The following is a 21,317-nucleotide window of genomic DNA, read 5'->3' on the forward strand; positions in this document are numbered from 1 at the left end:
ACAAACCTGGTGATGATATCCTAAGTGAGAAAGGAAAGAGGGCATGACTGCAAACAGACTAACTTACGGCTTCTGATTTCAAGCGATTTATTTTAGTAGCATCTGATACTCTATAACCATCCTTAGGCTGAGTTTGACTCTGTCCTTAAAGCCCAGGCTGGCACAGGAAATAAATTTGTCTGAGCGAATGTGGATGACTTAGCGAGATCAGGGAATAGGTATTTTCTGGGGGCCCAAAATTTAGAGATTGTCAGATTAGCAGTAAGATCATATACTCAAATGTTAGGCAGACGATTTAAGGATATGTAAGGGTCAAAGATAGCAGACAGAGTCCAACTTATATATTAAGGTAAAGGAAAGAGTAGTGACCACTAAATCAAATAGCATTATACAAGGGGGACATAACATAACAGACATAACACTAGACAAAACAAAAATTATGCAAATAGGAAAAAGAAACACCAATCTGAAAAGTGAAATTGATGGAGGGATAATTGAGTACAATGGTGAAATTACAAAAGATATAAACAGACGAATCACTCAAGCATCCCAAACTTTTGGATGACTTAAAAAAATATGGAAGTCAAGAGACATCAAACAAGCGATAAAAGTAAGAACCTATGAAACAATGGTTAAAATTATTAACTACTGAAATGGGTTGGCTAAGAAGATTACTTGGAGTATCCCTGCTGGATGGAGTGAAACAAGAAATAACAATAGACAAGAAAGAAGACTGCGATTCTGGTCACCTGGTTTGGCCATGTGACCAGAATGGGAACAGAAAGATTACCGTTGAAAGTTTATTTTTCACTTGGTTAGAGTATAATAAATTTAGTTTAATCCTTTATCCAAGTGTGAGCAAACAAAGTTTGTGCCTGAAAGTATCTTCAGGACTGAGGTAAGGTGATACAACACCAGGGCAACTCGTTGCAAAGGTGGAACAAGATACCAACACTCCTGTCTCAGTATCTCCTATAATGCAAAACACATCTCCTTGCGGATATGTCTAATGTGCATGCATTATGCATTAAGGGAATGGCCACTACCTAGACTAGTTTTGACCTTTATTGAGGTCTCTTCAGTGGGAGCCAGGCCCAAGTGGAGATACCAGGCAGAAGCATTAGCAGGCCATCTCTACCTATAGGAGTTGCCAAATGGTGTGCCACCCTTTTTTAATAAATTACTCTGGATTTAAAGATGTTGAAAGTTTATTTTTCACTCGGTTAGAGTATAATAAAATTAGTTTAATCCTTTATCCAAGTTTAACCAATATGGCTATATTGGTTAAACCTGATGTAGTCTTTGTGTTCAGATATCCTGGTATTAGCTATCCTGCCTGGTAATACCAGGATATCCGAACACAAAGACTACATCAGGTTTAACCAATATAGCCATTCTGGGCTTGCAGACCATGGAAGAAAACCACTTTACTACACCGCAGCAAATATAAATATGAAAGATTGTTCATGGAATCAGCCTCAGATCTAAAAAACTTCCCAAAAACTCAAGAAATTTGGGAAGCTTGCATCATGAGAAATATCAGCCGAAACAACCCAATTTATCCCGCTAGGGAGGCACCTTTAGTACTCTAGGGACAACATTAGTTACTCTCTTTGCACTTATCATAGTTTATGTTCGCATGATGATGGCAATGGAAAAATTGCCGAAATACAGAAAGTATTGATTAAAGTTTTCTTTTAATTAATATTTTGTAAATGTAATTTCTTGAAATAATTTACATCTTTCTTTATTTCTTACTGTCAAGTAGACTCTTTCAAATTTCAGTCTTAGTTTATTATTCTTTAATTAAAGTATCTCTCTTAATTCTGATCATTCATTTCTATAGTTTCCTTTAATTTTTTTCTCATCATTATCATCAAATATCTGTTATGTACCATACCCACAAGGGTACATAGTATGTTATAACAGTAATAAGTTTACATTTTATATATACATACATATTTTTATCTTTTCCTCCAGTTATTACTGCTATCCTTCCCCCTTTTTCCCCTTCTTTTTTCTTAGTCAATCCCCTAACATTCTATTCAGTCATCAAAAAAGGGATGCTCTACTATGACCCAACACTGAATAAAGAAGAATTAGGAACTGAAAATGCAAACAATGGCTAAAATTATATCAGTTTTTAATAAGGGAGACAGGTGTTTGTGAAAATTAGAGGTACAACAGATTCTCCCTAACAAATGCTGCTACTTGTTAATAATAATTTATTAAATAGAGCATGCAAATTATAAAGTTTTAAATAAGACCTTACACTAAATTAAATCATAGAAGAAAGACGATCACTGTGTGTAAGGGTGGCAGATGCAGAAGAGGTTGTTCAACTAATGAGTGCCCATTTTGCTAAAAGCCATCAACCTAGTGTATGCAACATTGTGTTCACTACTACTAGCTCTAATACCTCCTCTTCACTGAATGAAGAGTCTGCGCTGTTAGCCTAGTGGCTTTGCGCTTCGCAACCATATGCCTGGGGAAGGAGTGTCCTGGGCTCAATTTCCGTCGCAGAAGTGAGGAGCTTAAGGATCTTCCTCAGCCATAGCCAAGTTAGCCGGTCTTGGGTGTGGACAGCAGCCCCCCCCCCCCCCCCCCCCGCAAGCAGGCAAACCGGGCCCATGAACACACACATGGATCTACAGCCATAAATACTTAACCCCCCATGAGGGGGACCCCAATAAGGATGGGGGAGAAAAGGGAGGAAACTCCATATGAATGAATAAATAAATAAACTGAATGAAGAGGAGGTATTAGAGCTGTTGCACAAACTAAAGAGTGTTTCAGCTGAACTGGCTATTTCTTTGATTAGGCTATATGGGGAGAATTATAAGCATCACTGCTGATGCTAATTCCCTTCAGGGGATTCATAGACTTTTGACTTGGACAAAGTGGGGTCTCAGAACACGGAAGTTTCCACAGGAATGGAAAGAATGTATGGTAATCCCATTGCACAAGGGATTCACTGTCAACCCTTTTCTGAAAGGTTGGTTAGGACTTGCATTCAGAAAAGGGTTGACAGTGAATCTCTACTTTGCAAGGAAAGGAACAGCATTAGTTTACTAAAGGAAAGTCTAGCCACTTACCTTTTATAATAACGTTACCACTGAATTAGACAAGGAGAATGGATACATAATGATATTTTTGGATTTTGCTAAGGGTTTTGATAGAATACAGCATGGAAGACTGTTGCATAAATTGGAGAATATGGTAGTGGATTGAAAACTATTAGAATGGATAAGAGGATGGCTGATTGACAGATATCAAAAAGTTGATGGGGGAGGGGGTGAATCCTCATGATTCAAGATAACAAGTGGTGTGCCTCAAGAATCAGTCCTTGATCTATTATTATTCAATCTGTATGTTAATGACATTGGGAAGGATTTGACATGCGACATACAGCTATTTGCTGATGATGCAAAGATAGGTAGGGTGATCAGAAGTGCTGTTGATATGCAGTACTTGTAGAATAATTTGAATAGGAATTGTGGAATATGAAAATGGCTTTCATTTCAGTGTTAATAAATGTAAGGTTTATGCACTTTGATTAGATATCCAATGTCATATATTGGTGAGATTATGCTTCAAGAAACTGATGTGGCTAGGGATCTTGGAGTTTTAGTAGCAGGAAGTTGAAGTACAGTAAAAAAAAAAAGGATATCATTTTGCATCTGTACAAGGCTTTGATAAAACCTCATTGGAACTATTGTGCAACTCTGGTTTCCATGGTCACTCTGATACAGCAGAAAGTGCAAAGGAGAGTGTTAAAAATGATATCAGGTGGAATACTGATGGTGAAGACAGATTGAGAATTTACAGGTTGCAGACACTAGCAAACAGGAGAAAGGGGTGATATGACTGAGACTTACAAACTTTTGAAAGGGTTATATAGAATTTCACTAGTTGTAACCAAATCTGCACAGAGTAGGGAAGCAATGTGTTTAAGATATATTAGAAAACAATAAGGAAGGAGATGCTATTGTATATTTGAATTACGCATAGGTGTAAATATAATAGTACATTATGAAGAGGAGGATGAGACTTACCTTCTTCAACTACAATCATACAATCCGCAAAAGTGCTGGCATTCAGTAGATCGTAAACATTGTTTCTCATTGTAAATTTGGGGAAAAAAGTTATTTCTAGAAAACTATATATATATATGAAAAACTTGTCTATGTCAGTTCACACTTCATGCACACAAAACAGATGAAACTCAGGAAACAAATGACAACGTTCAATTGGATGTTGACACAATAACCAATCAGCGTCACTGATTTCCAGGTGCTTTGCCTTCTGGGTAGTTTAAAATTGAAATGCTATGAAGTTCACCTCCTATGTCATCTTTGTAACCACCCAGGCTATTAACACGAATGTGGTGCAATGTTTACAACAACAAAAGTATCATTTTCATGAAGCATTAGTATATTGTGTTTAATTTTAGAAATCACGCAAAGCCACGAAACAATTAGGGGTCTTTAACAGGAATAAATGCAAAAATAATATCAGTGATATCTATTCTCTGAGTGTGCACTGCACATCTGGAATATACACACACACACACATGGGGGGGGGGGGGGGGATGAAAAGTTCTGATAAATGGTTCTACCTCAATTCCTTCACGGTGATTATCAACTTTTCAGCACACCCTAGTACACAGTTTTCTTTCCATGTACAAATACTTTGTATTTTTTTTTCATTTTTATAAGGACCTCCAATCCATGAAAGGTTAACCTATAGTATCGAGCTGGGCTCTAAGGGTTTTTTTTTACATAACCCAGAAACCCTACTCTAGGGATCAAACATAAGACTTACACAAACCACTTCTAACCTCTAATGAGTAAAATGTTGCTCACACCAAATGATACAATTCATCTCTCATATCGAAAAATGTTGATGGTAGTTGTGTGTGTAGCATAGTAGAGTATGTGCCTCCCCCTGTGATGGGTCCTTGGACTTGTTGGAGGTGTCGCACAATAATAATAATAAACCACAACCTATTGGTAGAAGAGGTCATGATTTAATGGAAAGAAAGAAAGTAGCACAGGGAAAAGCATGTTTAACAGTTCCAATATTTCATCTGCCAGAGACATCGTCTGAGTACAATATGAGAATTGCAATAAACACAAAAAATAAGTTGAAAGATATTAGACTGTAATCCTAAAGAACTAATGGGGAATCCTTCTACAGAATGGTGGCAAGCAGTCTTGTCTGTTGGGCTGGAGATATAAGAATTACTGTTTCCCAAATCTTGGGAAACACAGCTACTACCATCGATGATGCTAATGAAATCTTAACAAAATATCTCTTGAATTGTGTACCTGAATTAAGTGGTGTAAAAAGACACCAAAGAGGAAAAACTAAGACAGGAAACCTTAGATCTCATGAAGACATTTGAATGACACCAATAAAATAGAATATTAGAAAAATTGTTAAACTATACACAAAAGGCTGAAAAATGAAATTAGGTGATGTACGGAAAATTAAAGGAACAATAGTAATATGAAGGTCCTAAGACGAACATTATCAGTTGGAAGAGAAAAAAAAAAGGTGAACTTATAAGAAATAGAGATGTAATAATCAAAAGAATTCTATGAAGGCAAGAACCGAGACATCCAAGAATCAACTAAAGTGAGGAAGAATACGATGCCCCTGAGATCTTACAAGGCAAAGTGGAAATGGTACTGTGGGAAATGAAGAATGGAAAGGCCACAGGAGAAGCTGGAATTATGGTAGACTTCTTAAAACTGGGAGGAAGCCCTGTCATCAAACAGCTGACTAAACTCTTTAATAAAATGCCTAAAACAGAAAAATTTAGAAAATTTGGAACAATTTGCTTCTAATATTAATTTTTAAAAAGGGTAATAAGGAAGAAATTAAAAACTACAGGCCTATAATCCTACTCCCCACCATACATAAGGTCTTCACAAAAATTATAAATAGTAGAATAAAATCTGAACTTGAGGGAATGCAATCCTATGAACAAGCTGGATTTAGGAAAAATTACAAAACTTTGGACCATATTCACACATTAAGACAGCTCATTGAAAAATCAATTGAATACAATAAACCCTTATGTCTGGCCTATATAGACTACGGAAAGCATTTGATTCAATTAAAACATCTGCAACACTAAAAGCTCTTGAAACCCAGGGAACTGAGAAACCATATATTGAAACACTAAAACATATTTACAATAATGCAATTTCTGTAATTAATTTATATAAAAACAGTGAAAAGTTTCCAGTACAAAAAGGCATCTGGCACGGTATATCTCCAAAGCTATTTACACAGCTGAATTAGAAGTCTTTAGAAGCCTTGATTGGGAAACAAAAGGAATAGACAAATGCAGATGATGTTGTTCTAATAACAGATAATCTTGAAGATCTGGAAGAAAGGCTAAATCAGTTAAATGAAGCCTCCAGAGTAATTGGATTAAAAAAAAATAATAATGATGAATAAATACATAAACCAAAGAACTGTCAAAGTCGAAAACCATGAAATAGAAGAAGTTATATATTCATATGTATATTTGGGCCAATTATTATTGAGGATTGCCAAAGAAAAGAGGATGGATGGCTTATAGGAAAATGAGAGACATATTCAGAACTGACATCCCTATGAGTCTAAAAAGGAAAGCTTTCAACCAGTGCATACTTACTGTCCTAACATATGGGGGAGAAACATAGAATTTAACAGAAGCCCTAAACAAAAAGCTGAGAACAACACGACATCGCATGGAGAGAGGTATGCTAAAAATAACATTAAGAGATAAAAAGACAAATATCTGGATAACATCTCAAACAGGTGTCAAGGATATTTGTAATTAAGCAATTTGTAAAATACATTAAACAGGCTAAGTGGAGATGGGCTGGCCATAGTGCCAGATGCAGTGATGGGAGATGGACTAGAAAAACAAAAGAATGGAGACCAATGGATGGAGCAAGACATAGAGGAAGACCGAGAAAAAGGTGGAGAGATGAACTGCAACAAATTGCAGGAGTGAGATGGATGGGAGAGGCAGAAAACTGAGTAGTCGGGGAAACCTTTGTCCAGCAATTGACAGAACGAAAATGTTGAAGAAGAAATCTTGGGAAGCTTCACATAACTTTATTAAGTTTTTTTTTTTAATTCTCTCATAATGCAAATAAAAAGAAAAACCATCATGTTTGTATTTACTGCTGTGAACCGTCAGTAGTTTTCTTGCATTTGATTCTATACGAAGTGTCCAAAGGCATGGTCAGCTAGACCTGACTGATAATTGTGGCAGCAGATGTTTGTGTGCAAGATGTTGACAGATCTTTTGGTTTGTCCATAATATAAGCTACAACAAGGGACCTTGTATATACCTAAAACAGAGAGGGCAGTTCAGCTGATCTTTAGAAGAGCAGATACAGATGGTTACCTTCAAATAGTGTTTGAAAGCAGTAACAGATATTTTTGAGTTTTATTATTATTATTATTTATTTAGTGTCATCATCAAATTATTGCCATGTACCTTCAAGGGGTGTACAGGATATGACAGTACTACATGAAAAAATTACATCATTACTAACTTCCTATCTACAATTTTCCTCCAAATCAGTCTGTTACTTGTCAAGACTCCAACATTATCAGATCTTATATTTCTATCGTCTAAGGCACTTTGTACCGTATCAATCCACCTATATCTTGGTCTTCCTCTGGGTCGTTTTCCTGCCAACCTGGCAGAGAACACTTGTTTTGCTAATCTTTCCTCTCCCATTCTATTTAAGTGACCATACCACCTGAGATTAGCTCTGCTAACGCATTCCTGGATGCTGACAATGTCAAGTTCTTTCCTGATATCGTTTTTCATATGATATTGCCATTGATGCCATCTGTTCATGCCTATAATCTTTCTCAGGACTTCCATATCTGTGGTCTCTAGTCTTTGGTTGGTTCTTTAATTCTGACCCAGCTCTCAGATCCATAATTTAAAACTGGTTTGAACACTGTCTTGTATACAGCTAATTTAGCATTCCGACTAATTTCTCTCTTATTCCATATGAATTTATTCAAATTACTTCCTACCATACCAGCTTTGTTGATTCTGTTGTCAATTTTCATATTTAATTTACCATCTTCACTAAAAATCATGCCTAAGTAGCTGAAATGTTTTACTTGTTCTACAGGTTCTCCGTTCACAAAGCAGTTTACATTTTCAATGATTCTGCCTATTTTCATTGTCTTTTTATTGCTGACCTTCTTACCAAATCTATTATAACAGTTATTCAATTTAGTCAGGGAATCTTGCAGACTTGTAACAGATTTATTTAGAAGTATAACATTGTCTGCATAAAGCAAACAGCTGACATAAACATCTCCAATTTCGATATTATGTTTAATACCACTTTCCTTCATAATGTGATCCATATAGATAATGAATAACAGAGGGGATAATGTACTTCCTTCAATTCTAACTGCTGACTTACAACTCAAATAAAGACTAAGTATTGCTTGATATAATGCCCCATTGACACCTGACATAAACATCTCCAATTTCGATATTATGTTTAATACCACTTTCCTTCATAATGTGATCCATATAGATAATGAATAACAGAGGGGATAATGTACTTCCTTCAATTCTAACTGCTGACTTACAACTCAAATAAAGACTAAGTATTGCTTGATATAATGCCCCATTGACACCATATAACTGCAGCCTATTGAATAGCTTTTCTCTTGGCACCTTGTCATATGCCTTTTCCAGATCAACAAAACTTAAATACAGATCTTTGTTATATTCCCATTATTTTTCAACTATTTATAGTAAAGTGAAAATCTGATCCTGATAGCCTCTATTTGGCCTGAATCCAGGTTGTTCGTCCACAATTCTTCTCACGTATACCTACATAAATCTTACCAGGAACACTCAGTAGAGAAATACCTCTGTAATTCTCACATTCAGTTTTATTTCCATTTTTATATATGGGTAATACGAGAGCTCTACTCCAATCATCGAAAACTCGTCCCTCTGTCCAGGCCTTCTGAACTATGCAGTGCAGCTACTGTAAGACTTTTATACCACCATACTTCAACATTTCTGGTCGAAATCATCTACTCCTGCTGCCTTTCCACATTTCAAGCCTTTGATGGCTTTTTTCTACTTCAAGTATGGATATGTATTCCTGACTGTATGCCTGTTGAGTGTTTTTTACCACTGTGCTATCACTGCTTGTTTCATTTAGCAATTTTTCAAATGAATCACTCCATACCTCAAGGATATCTTTTTCTCCCATTTTCATGTCACCATTATCATCTCTACCTCCATTTCTAAGCTTCTTCAACCTCCAGAATATTTTGCCATCTTCTTGATATTTATTTTCTATGTTCATGCCAAAGTCCTCCCATGACTTTTGTTTAGCTAGTTTTACACAGTTTTTAGCTTTCTTACATTTGTCTCTGTATTCTCTAAGAGCACAAGCTGACTAATTTGCCAGGAACTTTTGATATGCTTTCATCTTTTCCTTCACCATGGAGTTTCTGATTTTTCTATCCTTGCAGACAACCTCACCACATGCCTCTCTGGCAGAATCAAGCAATGTTTTTTTCAGAGTTTGCCACTGAATCTCCAAAGTTTGATTCCTGTTCTCAAACTCTTTCATTTTTTCTTCAATAATCTTTGTGTATTTTAGTCTACAGTTCAACATCTGAGAGCTGCTCAACTGAAATTTTAATTTACATTATTCTTTTCAATATGAAATAGAATTTTATCCTGCTCAAGACTAAATAGTGATCACTTCCAATTTCAAATCCTCTGTACACTATGGTGTCCTGCACCATTGTGAAAACATCACTATCAACAATAACACAGTTAATGAGACTTTTCTTATTCCTTGCCTCTTCTCTCCATGTGAATTTGTGCACATTGTTATGTTGGAACATGGTGTTAGTAACAGCCAGTCCATGTCCTGAGCAGAAATCCAAAGGGTATTTTGCCATTTTTATTAGCTTTGCTCTTTTTGCCAAATTTTCCCAAAATATTTTTGTATGTCTGACAATTATTTCCTACTCTGTTATTTAAATCCCCAACAAGGACCAAATTTTCTAAAGCCTCAAATTCCTCCACTTCTACCTTAGTAGAACCTTCTATGGGACCATAGGCACAAATAAGTCTCATTGTCCAGTTCCCCATTCTGATATTTGCCAACATCACTCTACTTGAGACTGCCTGCCATTCAAGAAGATTAGTGTTGAATACTATGGCTATTCCTTCTTTTCCTTGATTGTCATTGCCTGAATATAACATTTTGTATTTATTGCTCAGAAAGATCTCATCAGTTTTTGTCTTTTTTGTTTCAGTCACCCCTATTATGTCAATCTGATACTTATCAAATTCCTCAGCTAGCTGCATTTCTTTGCCATTCAGGCTTCTTATGTTGATAGTACCAATCTTTAACTCTGGTGATGTTGAGTTGGGGTGTGTTTTCAGATTTGTTCCAATAGCTGAATTTTTGCTGTTTGCCCTGGTTCCCTGGCAAAAACAATGGGTGGATTGTTTATCCGGGTGATGCCCCAGCTGGCATGAAATTTTATCATGTTGTTCCACCATTTTGTATTTTGGTTTAAGCCAATAAGAATACAATTTGGTCGGCTAAATCCCAAATTGCCAGCCCATCCTCATTCATTCAGTATCCAGTTTAGATACCCAACAGGGTGCACCACGAGAAGGTGAGGACTGGACATTAGGTCATTTTTTTTGTGTGTGTGAGGCCTCATATCTACCTGTGTAAGTACTTTTCTGTTAGCTGAGGAAAACAGAGTACCATTAGGGAAACAAGTATTACATTAATTTTGTGGGTATTTTAGTCAATGGACAGAAAGGTGGAATAAATATAAAGGAGAGTTCGGCTCTGGCTGTGAGGAGAGGATACAGGTGATGTGTCTGGGCTGTGTGGCCAAAGAGAAAATATTATCAATGCATCTTATCCAGATAGGTTTGAAAACTTTGATATCAAGAGCATTTTTGAAATGTCCCATATAGAAACTGGTTAGCAGAAGAGAGAGAGAGCCCACTACCGTATGCTCCCTGTTTATACATGTGTTTTAAGTGAAGTAACCAGTATGGACAGGAAAACTGAAGAGATCAGTAGTGTAGATAAAACATTTTTAAGCTGCTGTCAGAAAGGAAGTTATTAAGGAATAAAGAAGTGATGCTAAAACTATCCATGATATCAGTACCGATTAAAACTATATTCTGAAGCAGATGGGATTTTTAATATAAGAAGCATGGCAAGTTGAAGGGAAGGGGAAAGAATTTGCAATTTGTTTTGTAGTTCTGTCCATTAAGAAATTTCTCCAGTGTCTATCCAATAAATACCTATATTTCAACTCAAGTCTCAATCATATCATCTCTTATCCTATCCAACAAACTCTGAAGATTATGTTTCTCCACTCATTAAGCTGACTCTACCATCTATGAGGACACAACAGTAAAGCAGCTGTGCAGGTTGGACCAACTCTGTTGGCGACATGATTAGATGCCTTCCCATCAGCTGGTACATAACCTGGCAGTGAGATTGTTTAGTGGTATATATGTATGGAAGGGGGGGATACCTGTTGAGACAACATGGCACAGAGATGGGATACTCTCTGTATAATGATGAATTATACAGAGAGTATGATTCACCTGCACATTCACCGGCTTTACCTTTTCACTTCTTAAACACATCAAGACAAACTCAGAAATAATATCACTATGGTTAAAATTACTAAAAAAATACTTAAAACAAGCTCTTTTTTTTTCACATTCATATCAAACCCTAACTTAAATTATATGCATGATCATCTACATACATCCACACCTTATCTGTTATGGACTGAATCTCAGGTTATTGCCAGAACCAGAACAGTCCATGCGAACTGCCAAACTATACTTTGAATGATTCCTTCAGCAATACCTGTGATATTGCGCTTGCCAGAGGATTCCTAATATTCAACTGCCCCCTTTTGATCTTCTGGCTGCAGATTTCCTTATCCCATTTTTGTTATTTATTTAGCGTATGATGATAAAACAGCCATGAGTCCCCCCCCCACTTTTTTTTTTAATGGGAATGTACTGCACCATCTGAACCCCCATTTTATCTGGGCTCAGGACCAGCATGTAGCAGACAAATCAGGCCTATGGCTGATTCATCAGCTACATCAGTCAAGTTTCTGGTGAAAAAAAAAAAAAAAAAAAAACCCTGCCTCAGTATGAGACTAGCTAACTCAACATTTCATTGAAAGAGACCAGATAAAGGTTCCTTACATCACGGATGGGAATTAAACCCAGGTCTTTCTGACCAATGGGCTTTGTCTATATAACAGGGATGGGCAAACTGTGGCTCCCGAGAGACAATACTGGTTTTCATTGCCATTTTTTCTAAACTTCTATATTAATAATCTATAGTAGTATAGTATGTACCAATATTAGAATATTTTATTTCATAAATGATTTAAAGATAAGTAAAAAACATATATTTTGAAACTTTACATTTTTAGCTTTTAAATGGTACCGGCCAAAAGAGTTGTTAATCTGGATTTCATTATCGTATTTGGTTGGTAAAAAGTGTTTCAATATTCTATGGCCTGTGTCCTCCAGCCAAAATTAGTTCCAAAAGTGACTACTATGATCGCTGCATTACCCACCGCCTCTGTTACCTGGACTCCATGTCATCACTCTTCATGCAGTACACACAAGTAACATGTTTGTGGTGGTAGCGAAACATAACTAGTGAATTTTAGTGTAGATAAGTACTTTTCTGATTAATAAATAATTAAGATTGATTTTAGTGAAAGTTATAAAACCTTTGTTTAAAATGACCGAGCAAAAGAAGAGTAAAAGAAAATAATCTAACCAACGATAGGAGAACGATTTTAACTGAAACAATATGAAGGATTGTTTCAGTAAACTGAAACAATACGAAGGAAACTTAGAAACACTTTATAATGATTTTGAGAATAGGTTTGAGAAACTAAAAAAAATTAAAGCTATGTTTTGAATTTCTTGTGAATCCTTTTACGATGGATGTCCTGTTGTTGCACCTTTTACTGCGGATGAGCTTACTGAGTTGCAGGAAGATGCAAGTTTGAAGCTAGTACATAAAAGCTCATCTGTAACTGACTTTTGGAAACAAAGTATCCCAATCTTCAGAAAACTGGCTTCTAACTACTCTATGTTTTTGGGACAACTTACTGCTGTGAATCTCTCTTCTCCGTAATGAAATTTGTCAAGTCAAAACATTGTGTTATCCTCACTAACAGCCACGACATCTTACCAGCCAGATTTTAAACTATTAACTGTACAAATGAAGAATCAATCAAAGCCTTCAACGAGTAGAGATTAAACATATATGGTGAGTAGGACTACTATATAGTTGTATTTTTTATTATTTATAAATACAATTTCGAAATAATATTTTCTGTGGCTCTTGAACATTCAAAAATGTATTATATGTGGCTCTTATCAGCGAAGAACTTGCCCACCCCTAGTCTATACTGACTGAGCTACATTATACACATTCATCTCTCTTCTTGTCTTCCTTCCCCAATGCTGAAAATTACTCTGCCCTCTTGGGATTCTTATCCTTGATGCTTAATTTCCTGCAATCTAACTATTCCAACAGTGGAGCTATTTTCCTTGAAGAATAAAATTCATATATATGACTTAGGTGCACATGATGCAATGTTAGAGTTGACTTACCTTGACTGTCTATGTAGGAGTTGAGAAAATTCAGATGAACCCCAAAACTGGATACCATAGTAAAGGCCTCGAAGTCATGATGGTATCCCAACCAGTTGTGCTAAGGAGATGCGTTTCTGAAATGCCTGTCCTTAATCACCTCTATTCCATATTACTCATCAGGCATCTGCTTCTGAAAATAAGTTCACATACAGCAAATTCCAAAAAAAGGAGACAAGCATCTATCATCAAACTGTTCACCTACTGCTCTCACATCAGTCTTATCTAAAGTAATGGAAAAGGTTATTAACAGTCAACTTCTTTAACACCTAGAAAACTCAACTAATCAGAAATCACCAATATAGATTCTACCAGTCAAGATTCAGAGCAGATGCCTACATCATTTACTTCTGAACATGTCCACTTGTAGCACTTAACATTTCCAAGGCATTTGATAAGGGTTCGAATTAGGTCTAACAAAAAAAGATATTTAAATTAAACATTATACTTAATTTGGCAAAATGCCATCTTGCAGCCAACATTCCACCCTTAATAAGTGGGTAGCCAGTTTTCTTTCAATGCTCCCAACTAATTTTGGCAAATCCATTCCAGACACAAAATCCAGTCCACATACCTTTATTAACGACACTCTTACATTTGTTGTTTTATATCAATCAGACACTCTTACATAACTTCTAACTTACATCCCTAGTTCTCTATTTGTCATGTATTGAAAATTTTCCTTTGTGTCAATCTCATAGAACCCCTTTAATAACTTAAAATTTCTATCATGCCCTTCCTTAAAACCTACTGACTAAACTTTGCAACCCACAGAGTTCAACCTATCCACATAAGGAGCATTCTACATAACTGTCACTAGCTTGGTCACTCGTTTCTAAATCCTTCCACAACCTCCTGATCCTTAAGGAGGTTGTGGAAGGATTTAGAAACTGTGCACAGTAGTCAGATGTAGTCAAATCATAGCCTTATAAAGAGGGATAATACCCCCCCCCCCCCCCGCTCTTTACTTGTTAGAATGTTTATCAATATCGAAGTAATCCTTTGAGCTATTTTACCAACTTTTGCAATATGCCTTCTGAACTTCAATTCTATCTCCCCCCCCCCCCAAAAAAAAAGAGCTTGTCTCATCAATTTCCTGCAATCCATTGTCAATGTGATATATACAGTATGTAACGTTTGCAACCAAAAGTATACAACATTACATTTTGCAACATTAAATTCACTATTCATATTTATGAATTTAGGGACACAAAACACACGTGTTGAAAAGATTATTTTACTGATTAATAATAAAATAATAACTTTATGTTTCGACCCCTGTATTGAGGTCATCTTCAGAAGGATACATGTGTATAAGAACCAAGCTACATGCTGTTGCACTCTATACAGGTAAATTACATCTACATTGTTAACTAATCTTTTTTCTCAGCCTGCCCTCTAGTGAAGAAAAAAAAAAAAAAGTAAAATAAAATAAAAACTACAATAAACTCTGTTAAAGTCCTCAGGTGCTAGGATTCTTCTGGAATTATATAGTTTATATTGTTATATTACAATTACCTTCTGGATTTGTACAGTACAGGTTGCTATTGAATGTTCAGGAGGGAAAAAAAAAAAACACTTCACCAAGTCTTCTTGTATTGAGATTTTTCTTCTTCGTGGTTGCTATGAAGGTTGTAGATGTTTCCTCCACATTCTTGGAATGGTTAGACCTATCATTTTTTTTTTCAGATTCGGATCATGCTTCCTTGAATTTCTGCTCGAACCAGGTTTTGGTGCGGTGTAGGGACTTACCTTTCCAATCAATTCTGTGGTATGTTTGGAGTGCGTGGTCAGAAAGGCCGGTTTTTCCAAAATGGAGGTATTTTATGTGACGTTTGTGTTCATCCTTTCTGATTGGGATGGTTCGCCCTGTTTCCCCTATGTATGATATGTTACATGTGCAATCTATTTTGTAAATCCCTGGGTGCGCTAGGTGTGGCAGGGGATCCTTGGAAGAACTGAGTAGGTGCCTTAAGGGATTAAATTCACTATCATTATCCTTTGCCCACAATGCCAATTTGTTAAAATCATCCTGCAGAATATTTAATAACCTTTATCAACTATTTCCCCTAGTTTTGCATCATCAGCAAACACCTGAATCTCTCTCTCTCCCCCTTAAATCTTCCACTATTTCATTAATATAAAACTTAAAGAGTAGTGGCCCTAGTACAAGTCCTGAGGCACTCCACTCATCACCTTCATTTGCCATGATTCCACTCAACCACAACATCCTCTGATGTTCGTCTGTTAGCCACCAGCCTCACATCCATCCATTCCCATTCGCTCCAACTTATGTGATAGATTTCCATGTGATATTCTGTTAAATGCCTTTGCAAAGTATCTAGCAGTATCATGGTGTAACCAATTCTGCAGTCACTTTATTATAAAATGTGACAAAATTAATAAGGTACCTGCCAATTACAAAGCTGTGCTGCTCTGTATCATATTCCTATCCATCCATTCCCAAATTTTACCTTTGACCAACTTTTCCATTATTTTAACCACCACACCAGAGATTCTAACTGGTCTGTAATTTGCTACTTTGTCTTAGTTGCTTTTATGAGTTGAGATTAAGATTAAACATCTTCATCAGAGGCATATATGAATAAATGATGAAGATTAAAATAAAACAATTACAAACTATATATATTTCTACATACAATATGAAAGTAAGTTGTAACAGCCTACAAACAGACATGAACAACTCATACCACAGATACTTGCTAAAACCTAGCAATGTTAATGAACAGTAATAAATTTAAATATAATGAAATTTGTAATCTGTATTCTCATTCCCTACATGATATCAATCAACAAAGTACCTTGGAATCCTCTCGGGCATGTGCTCCTCTACTTTCTTTTCTAGCTTCAGCTCCATAAATTGTCTGGCATGCATTTAACAGCAGATTTTGGAGTTCAAGAGCTTCAACAAGATCAGTATTCCAAACCATACCCCGATCACAAAGCTGAAATAAAAATTAGCAAACAATTTTTTAAAAAAATTCCCAGAGTAAATCATGTACACAAAAAAGTTTTCCTTAGTTTATTAACAAATTAGTGATGTACTAACAAAAAAAAAAAGTTACCAATTTTGTGAATTTAGAATGCCAAACTGCTGGTAATAATTTTATCTTGGAGACATACATATATTTCATAATATTGTGATATGACATTTGATGCTTAGAAAAGCTGAGCTGCATAGAACATTTTAAGTTCAGTGAGAAAAGGAGTTTTGTCTGCTATATTGATCATGGGACTTTCAAAAGATAAGCACTTGTTTTGCCGTTTCTTTATTATTGCTAATGGTGGCGTGCTACTTTGTTCCAAATTTTTTGGTAACCTAAATAGATTGCATTTGATGTCACACATCATAAATTTAAGGTCTTGGTGAAATTTTGTTTCAAAGTTTAATATTGAAATAAGAGGTTCTGATAATCACTAAGAACTGATACAAGTTTGGTGCAACTGACATATTTCTAAGCATGGATTGTCAAATTAATTACTATATGAGATCAGTACATTTTCTAGAAGTTGAAAATGCTATACAATTTTAAACGCTATTCTAATAACACAGAGTTCACTGCGCTTGCATGCGATAGAATCCACATAGATTCTATCGCATGCAAGGCCTACCAAGACAACTAAATCGTTTGACCTTCTTAAAAAGCTGCCAGGATAATAAGGTAATCCCAAATTGTGTGAAATTAAAGCACATCTTTAAATTTAAATCCCAAATTGCATGAAATTAAAGACCGCTTCTCTTCACAGAAAGCTCTCCGCATTTATATGAGCACTAGCTTTGCCACTACACGAACAAATTGCCGCCACTTGGATTCTCTTGGCTGACATCAGTGAGGCTATTCATGCATTAGAAGAGCTTGCCGCTACTCTGAACCACAAACTTTGGAATTCTCTACAGCTTCTCATGCACTTCAGCAGATAAAGAATTTAAAAAAATATGATGTCAGCACATCAAAAAATTTGAAAAGGAACTCTACCTCCAAACACCAACTATTGCTCAACATGGTAACTTCTGTTACCTTGAAGCCTGAAGCACTCAGTGCACTTGCACGTAGCCACAATTTTGCCTTAGCTCTGATGAAAATACTTTGCGAAGAAAAATGATACAGATAGAATGTGGAATGGATGTAGCCATCCTTCCCAATGATATCAGAATGGATGTAGCCAGTGTTCTGACCAAAGCAAAACCACCAAAAATCAACCTATCCAAGGAAGAATATGAAGCTTTACAAGAAATGAAGAACAAAGAAACTATACAGGTAAGCTTACTTCTTTATTGTTAGATCGGTGTACCTACCTCCCAACCGAATATGATCCCAACAGCTCCCAAAATCAGAACACTCCAAAGGCTCATTAAGAAAGTTTCTTCTTAGCCTGAGGAAGTTACTAACAAACTAAAGCCTTTTAACTCTCCCCCCCCCTTGAATATATGGACTACCAAAAATCCATAAGCAAAATGTGCCATTACGTCCCATTGTGGATGGTATTGATTCCCTCACATACAAATTAGCCAAAGCGCTCACACACTATACTGGAAAACACCATCACAAAAAAAACTCAGCCCACTTCAAAGCCAGTATAGAAACCTCTCACCCCAACAACAGTTTTGATGTCTCCTCCCTATTCACGAATATCCCACTCAAAGATAACTTAGAGCTCATCCAAGCCAAATTTCCTCCCAATATCTCAGCCCTATTTTAGTGCACAATGAATTCAGGCTATTTCGTTAGGCAAGGAAAATTCTACAAACAGACAGAGGGGACAGCCATGCGTTCATCATGCTCCCCACCCCTGACCAACTTCTTTATGGAGACTTTTGAAGAAAAAGCCTTAAACTCAGCCCCACAGAAACCCACTGTTTGGCTACGCTACGTGCATTCACTCATTCGTTATTTGCCCACATGGCTCAGATACACTCGACATATTCTTAACACACTTACACAACCAACACCCCAGAATCCAGTTCACCTTCGAAAAAGAAAAAAAATAAGTCTTCCTTTCCCAGACACTCTGATTACAGGCAGATGCATTCACCAGCAACCCCCCCCCACACACACAATATTGGGTTATAAAAACCCTATATAACAGGGCAAAATTAATCTGTTCAGATGACAATGCCCTAAATTAAGCCACATTCTTAGCCAATGGGTACAATCCCAAAAAAATCCAGAAAATATTAAAACCAGTTAACCACAACCTTTCATAACAAAGATTACACTAAATCCATCACCATTCCTTACATCTGGGGCACCTCTGAAAAGTTAACCAAAATCCTAAAGAAATATGACCTGACGACCAGTTACAAACCATATGAAACTGGCATCCGTAATCTGCTCCACCAAAGACCAGCCACTTCTCCCAGACCTACTTGGAGTATACAACATCCTTTGCAGCTGTCAACTGTCCTATTATGGCTAAACAGGCAGGACAGCTAATATCAGGATATCCGAACATAGACTAATCCGGTTTCACCAATATAGCCATTCTGGGCTTGCGGACCATGTTCTCTGGATACCTGCCACAGAATACAATGGAAGAAAGCCACTTTACTACACTGCAGCAAATATAAATACGAAAGATTGTTCATGGAACCTCATCTCTAAAAAACTTCCCAAACCTCAACAAATTTGGGTGCATGAGACTGCCCCAAATTTGGGAAGTTTGCATAATGAGAACATCAGCTCAACAAACAAAACAACCCAATGTAGCCTGCTTGGGGGGGGGGGGGGGGGGCACCTATAGGACTCTAGGGACAACATTAGTTACTCTCCAGTCTCATTTGTTCATTGTTAGTGCCCACATGCACTTATCATATTTTTATGTTCCCATGAAGATGGCAATGTAACACTGCCAAAATATTATTATTATTGTTGTTGTTCTGGGAAACTCCAAGGAGTCAACAGACTCATCGAGGGAGGCCCTAACATCATGTCAAGAACAACTATTCAACATTCACACAGTATCTATCATACCTTGCCTTGAACTCATTCACGGTCGTAGCACCCACAACACACTCTGGAAGCTTATTCCACTCATTCACCACTCTCCAAGTAATAAACCTAGCTCTAACACCCTTGTCAACCACGCTCTTGCCCAGCTTCCATGCATGGCCTCTCACCACCAGTCATTTTTTCAAAAATATCTTCCGGATCAATCTTATAAAAACCCTTCAGTAATATGAATGTCTCAATCACATCACCCCTCCTTCGCCTATCGTCCAATTTCTGCAACCCACAAATCTTCAACCTATTCTCATAAGGTTCATTCCACAGACCTGCTATCATCTTGGTCACTCGTCTCTGGACCCTCTCCACTTCCTCCCCATCATGAAGAAACCCTGGTGCCCATAACTGGGCACAGAAGTCCAGATGGGGTCTTATCAAGGCTCGATACAGAGGAACAACAACTTGTTTGTCTCTGCATGTTAAAGTATTTTTCAGAAGCCAAGTGATTTGGTGAGCTGTTTTAGTCACTTTTGCAATGTGCCCCCTAAACTTCAACTCCCTATCCACCAACACTCCCAAATCCCTGGCCTCATCAATCTCCTGGAGTACGGTTCCACCAATAAGATATACTGCTGCTATTCTTTTCACCCCAAAGTGCATAACCTTACAATTTGCTACATTAAATTGACATCCATTTTTCCTAGCCCAGTCCTCCAAACTATCCAAATCATCCTGTAAAATTTTGACATCCTGTGCACTCACAATTGCTCTACCCAACTTTGCATCATCAGCAAACAAGTGAACACTTCCTCTCAAATCCTTTCCAATATCATTGATGAACAAATTGAAAAGCAGTGGTCCAAGAACAGAGCCCTGCGGCACTCCACTAGTCACAAGACGTCTTTTAGACTCCACTCCTGAATAAACCACTCTTTGATATCTATCCTTCAACCACCCTCCTATCCATCTTACCAACCCTATATCTATCCACATCTGCTCCAGTTTACTGATTAGGGTTCCATGTGGTATCCTATCAAAGGCCTTGGCAAGGTCCAGTAGTATCACTGTAAACCCATTACCCCTATCCAGTTCAGCCGTCACTGTGTTATAAAATGTGAGCAAGTTACTGAGGCATGATCTACCCTTCACAAAACCATGTTGTCCCCCCATACAATATCCCATTTTCATCTATCCAATCCTGTATTCTTTTCTTGACTAATTTCTCTAAGACCTTGACAATGATTCCTGATATGCTAATCGGTCGGTAATTTACAACAGCAGTCTTGGAACCACCTTTATGCAGTGGAACTATTTTCCCCTCTTTCCACCCGCTCGGGACTAACCCAGAGCTGAGACTCAAATTAAACAAAATGGTCAAGGGTACTGACAATTCTTTAGCTGCTTCTCGTACAACACGAGCTGGTATACCATCCAATCCCACAGATGTATTGACATTGAGGTTATGCAATAGACTACTCACCTCCTCTTCATTCACCACAATTCCCATATAATCTACTGGTTTATTCGTTTCTGCAATGTAACCACCTGGATGATATATTCTTGCAAAGTCCTCACTCAGTAACTCAACTATCTCA

At 37.0% G+C, this 21,317-nt stretch overlaps 1 protein-coding gene across 1 annotated transcript in view; it reads right to left on the reverse strand.

Annotated features, from left to right (window-relative positions):
- Positions 1–21,317, reverse strand: part of SdhA (succinate dehydrogenase, subunit A (flavoprotein)) — a 311,617-nt gene that overhangs the window by 11,949 nt on the left and 278,351 nt on the right. The window contains exon 14 of the mRNA XM_090411417.1: positions 16,579–16,722. Within this exon, the coding sequence (XP_090267543.1) occupies positions 16,579–16,722 (144 nt within the window). The remainder of the gene's footprint in view (positions 1–16,578; positions 16,723–21,317) is intronic.

Source organism: Typopeltis vanoorti, chromosome 21 (assembly GCF_054136105.1).
Source record: "Typopeltis vanoorti isolate ZY-2024b chromosome 21, IOZ_Tvanoo_1.0, whole genome shotgun sequence".
NCBI classification, from domain to species: domain Eukaryota; kingdom Metazoa; phylum Arthropoda; class Arachnida; order Uropygi; family Thelyphonidae; genus Typopeltis; species Typopeltis vanoorti.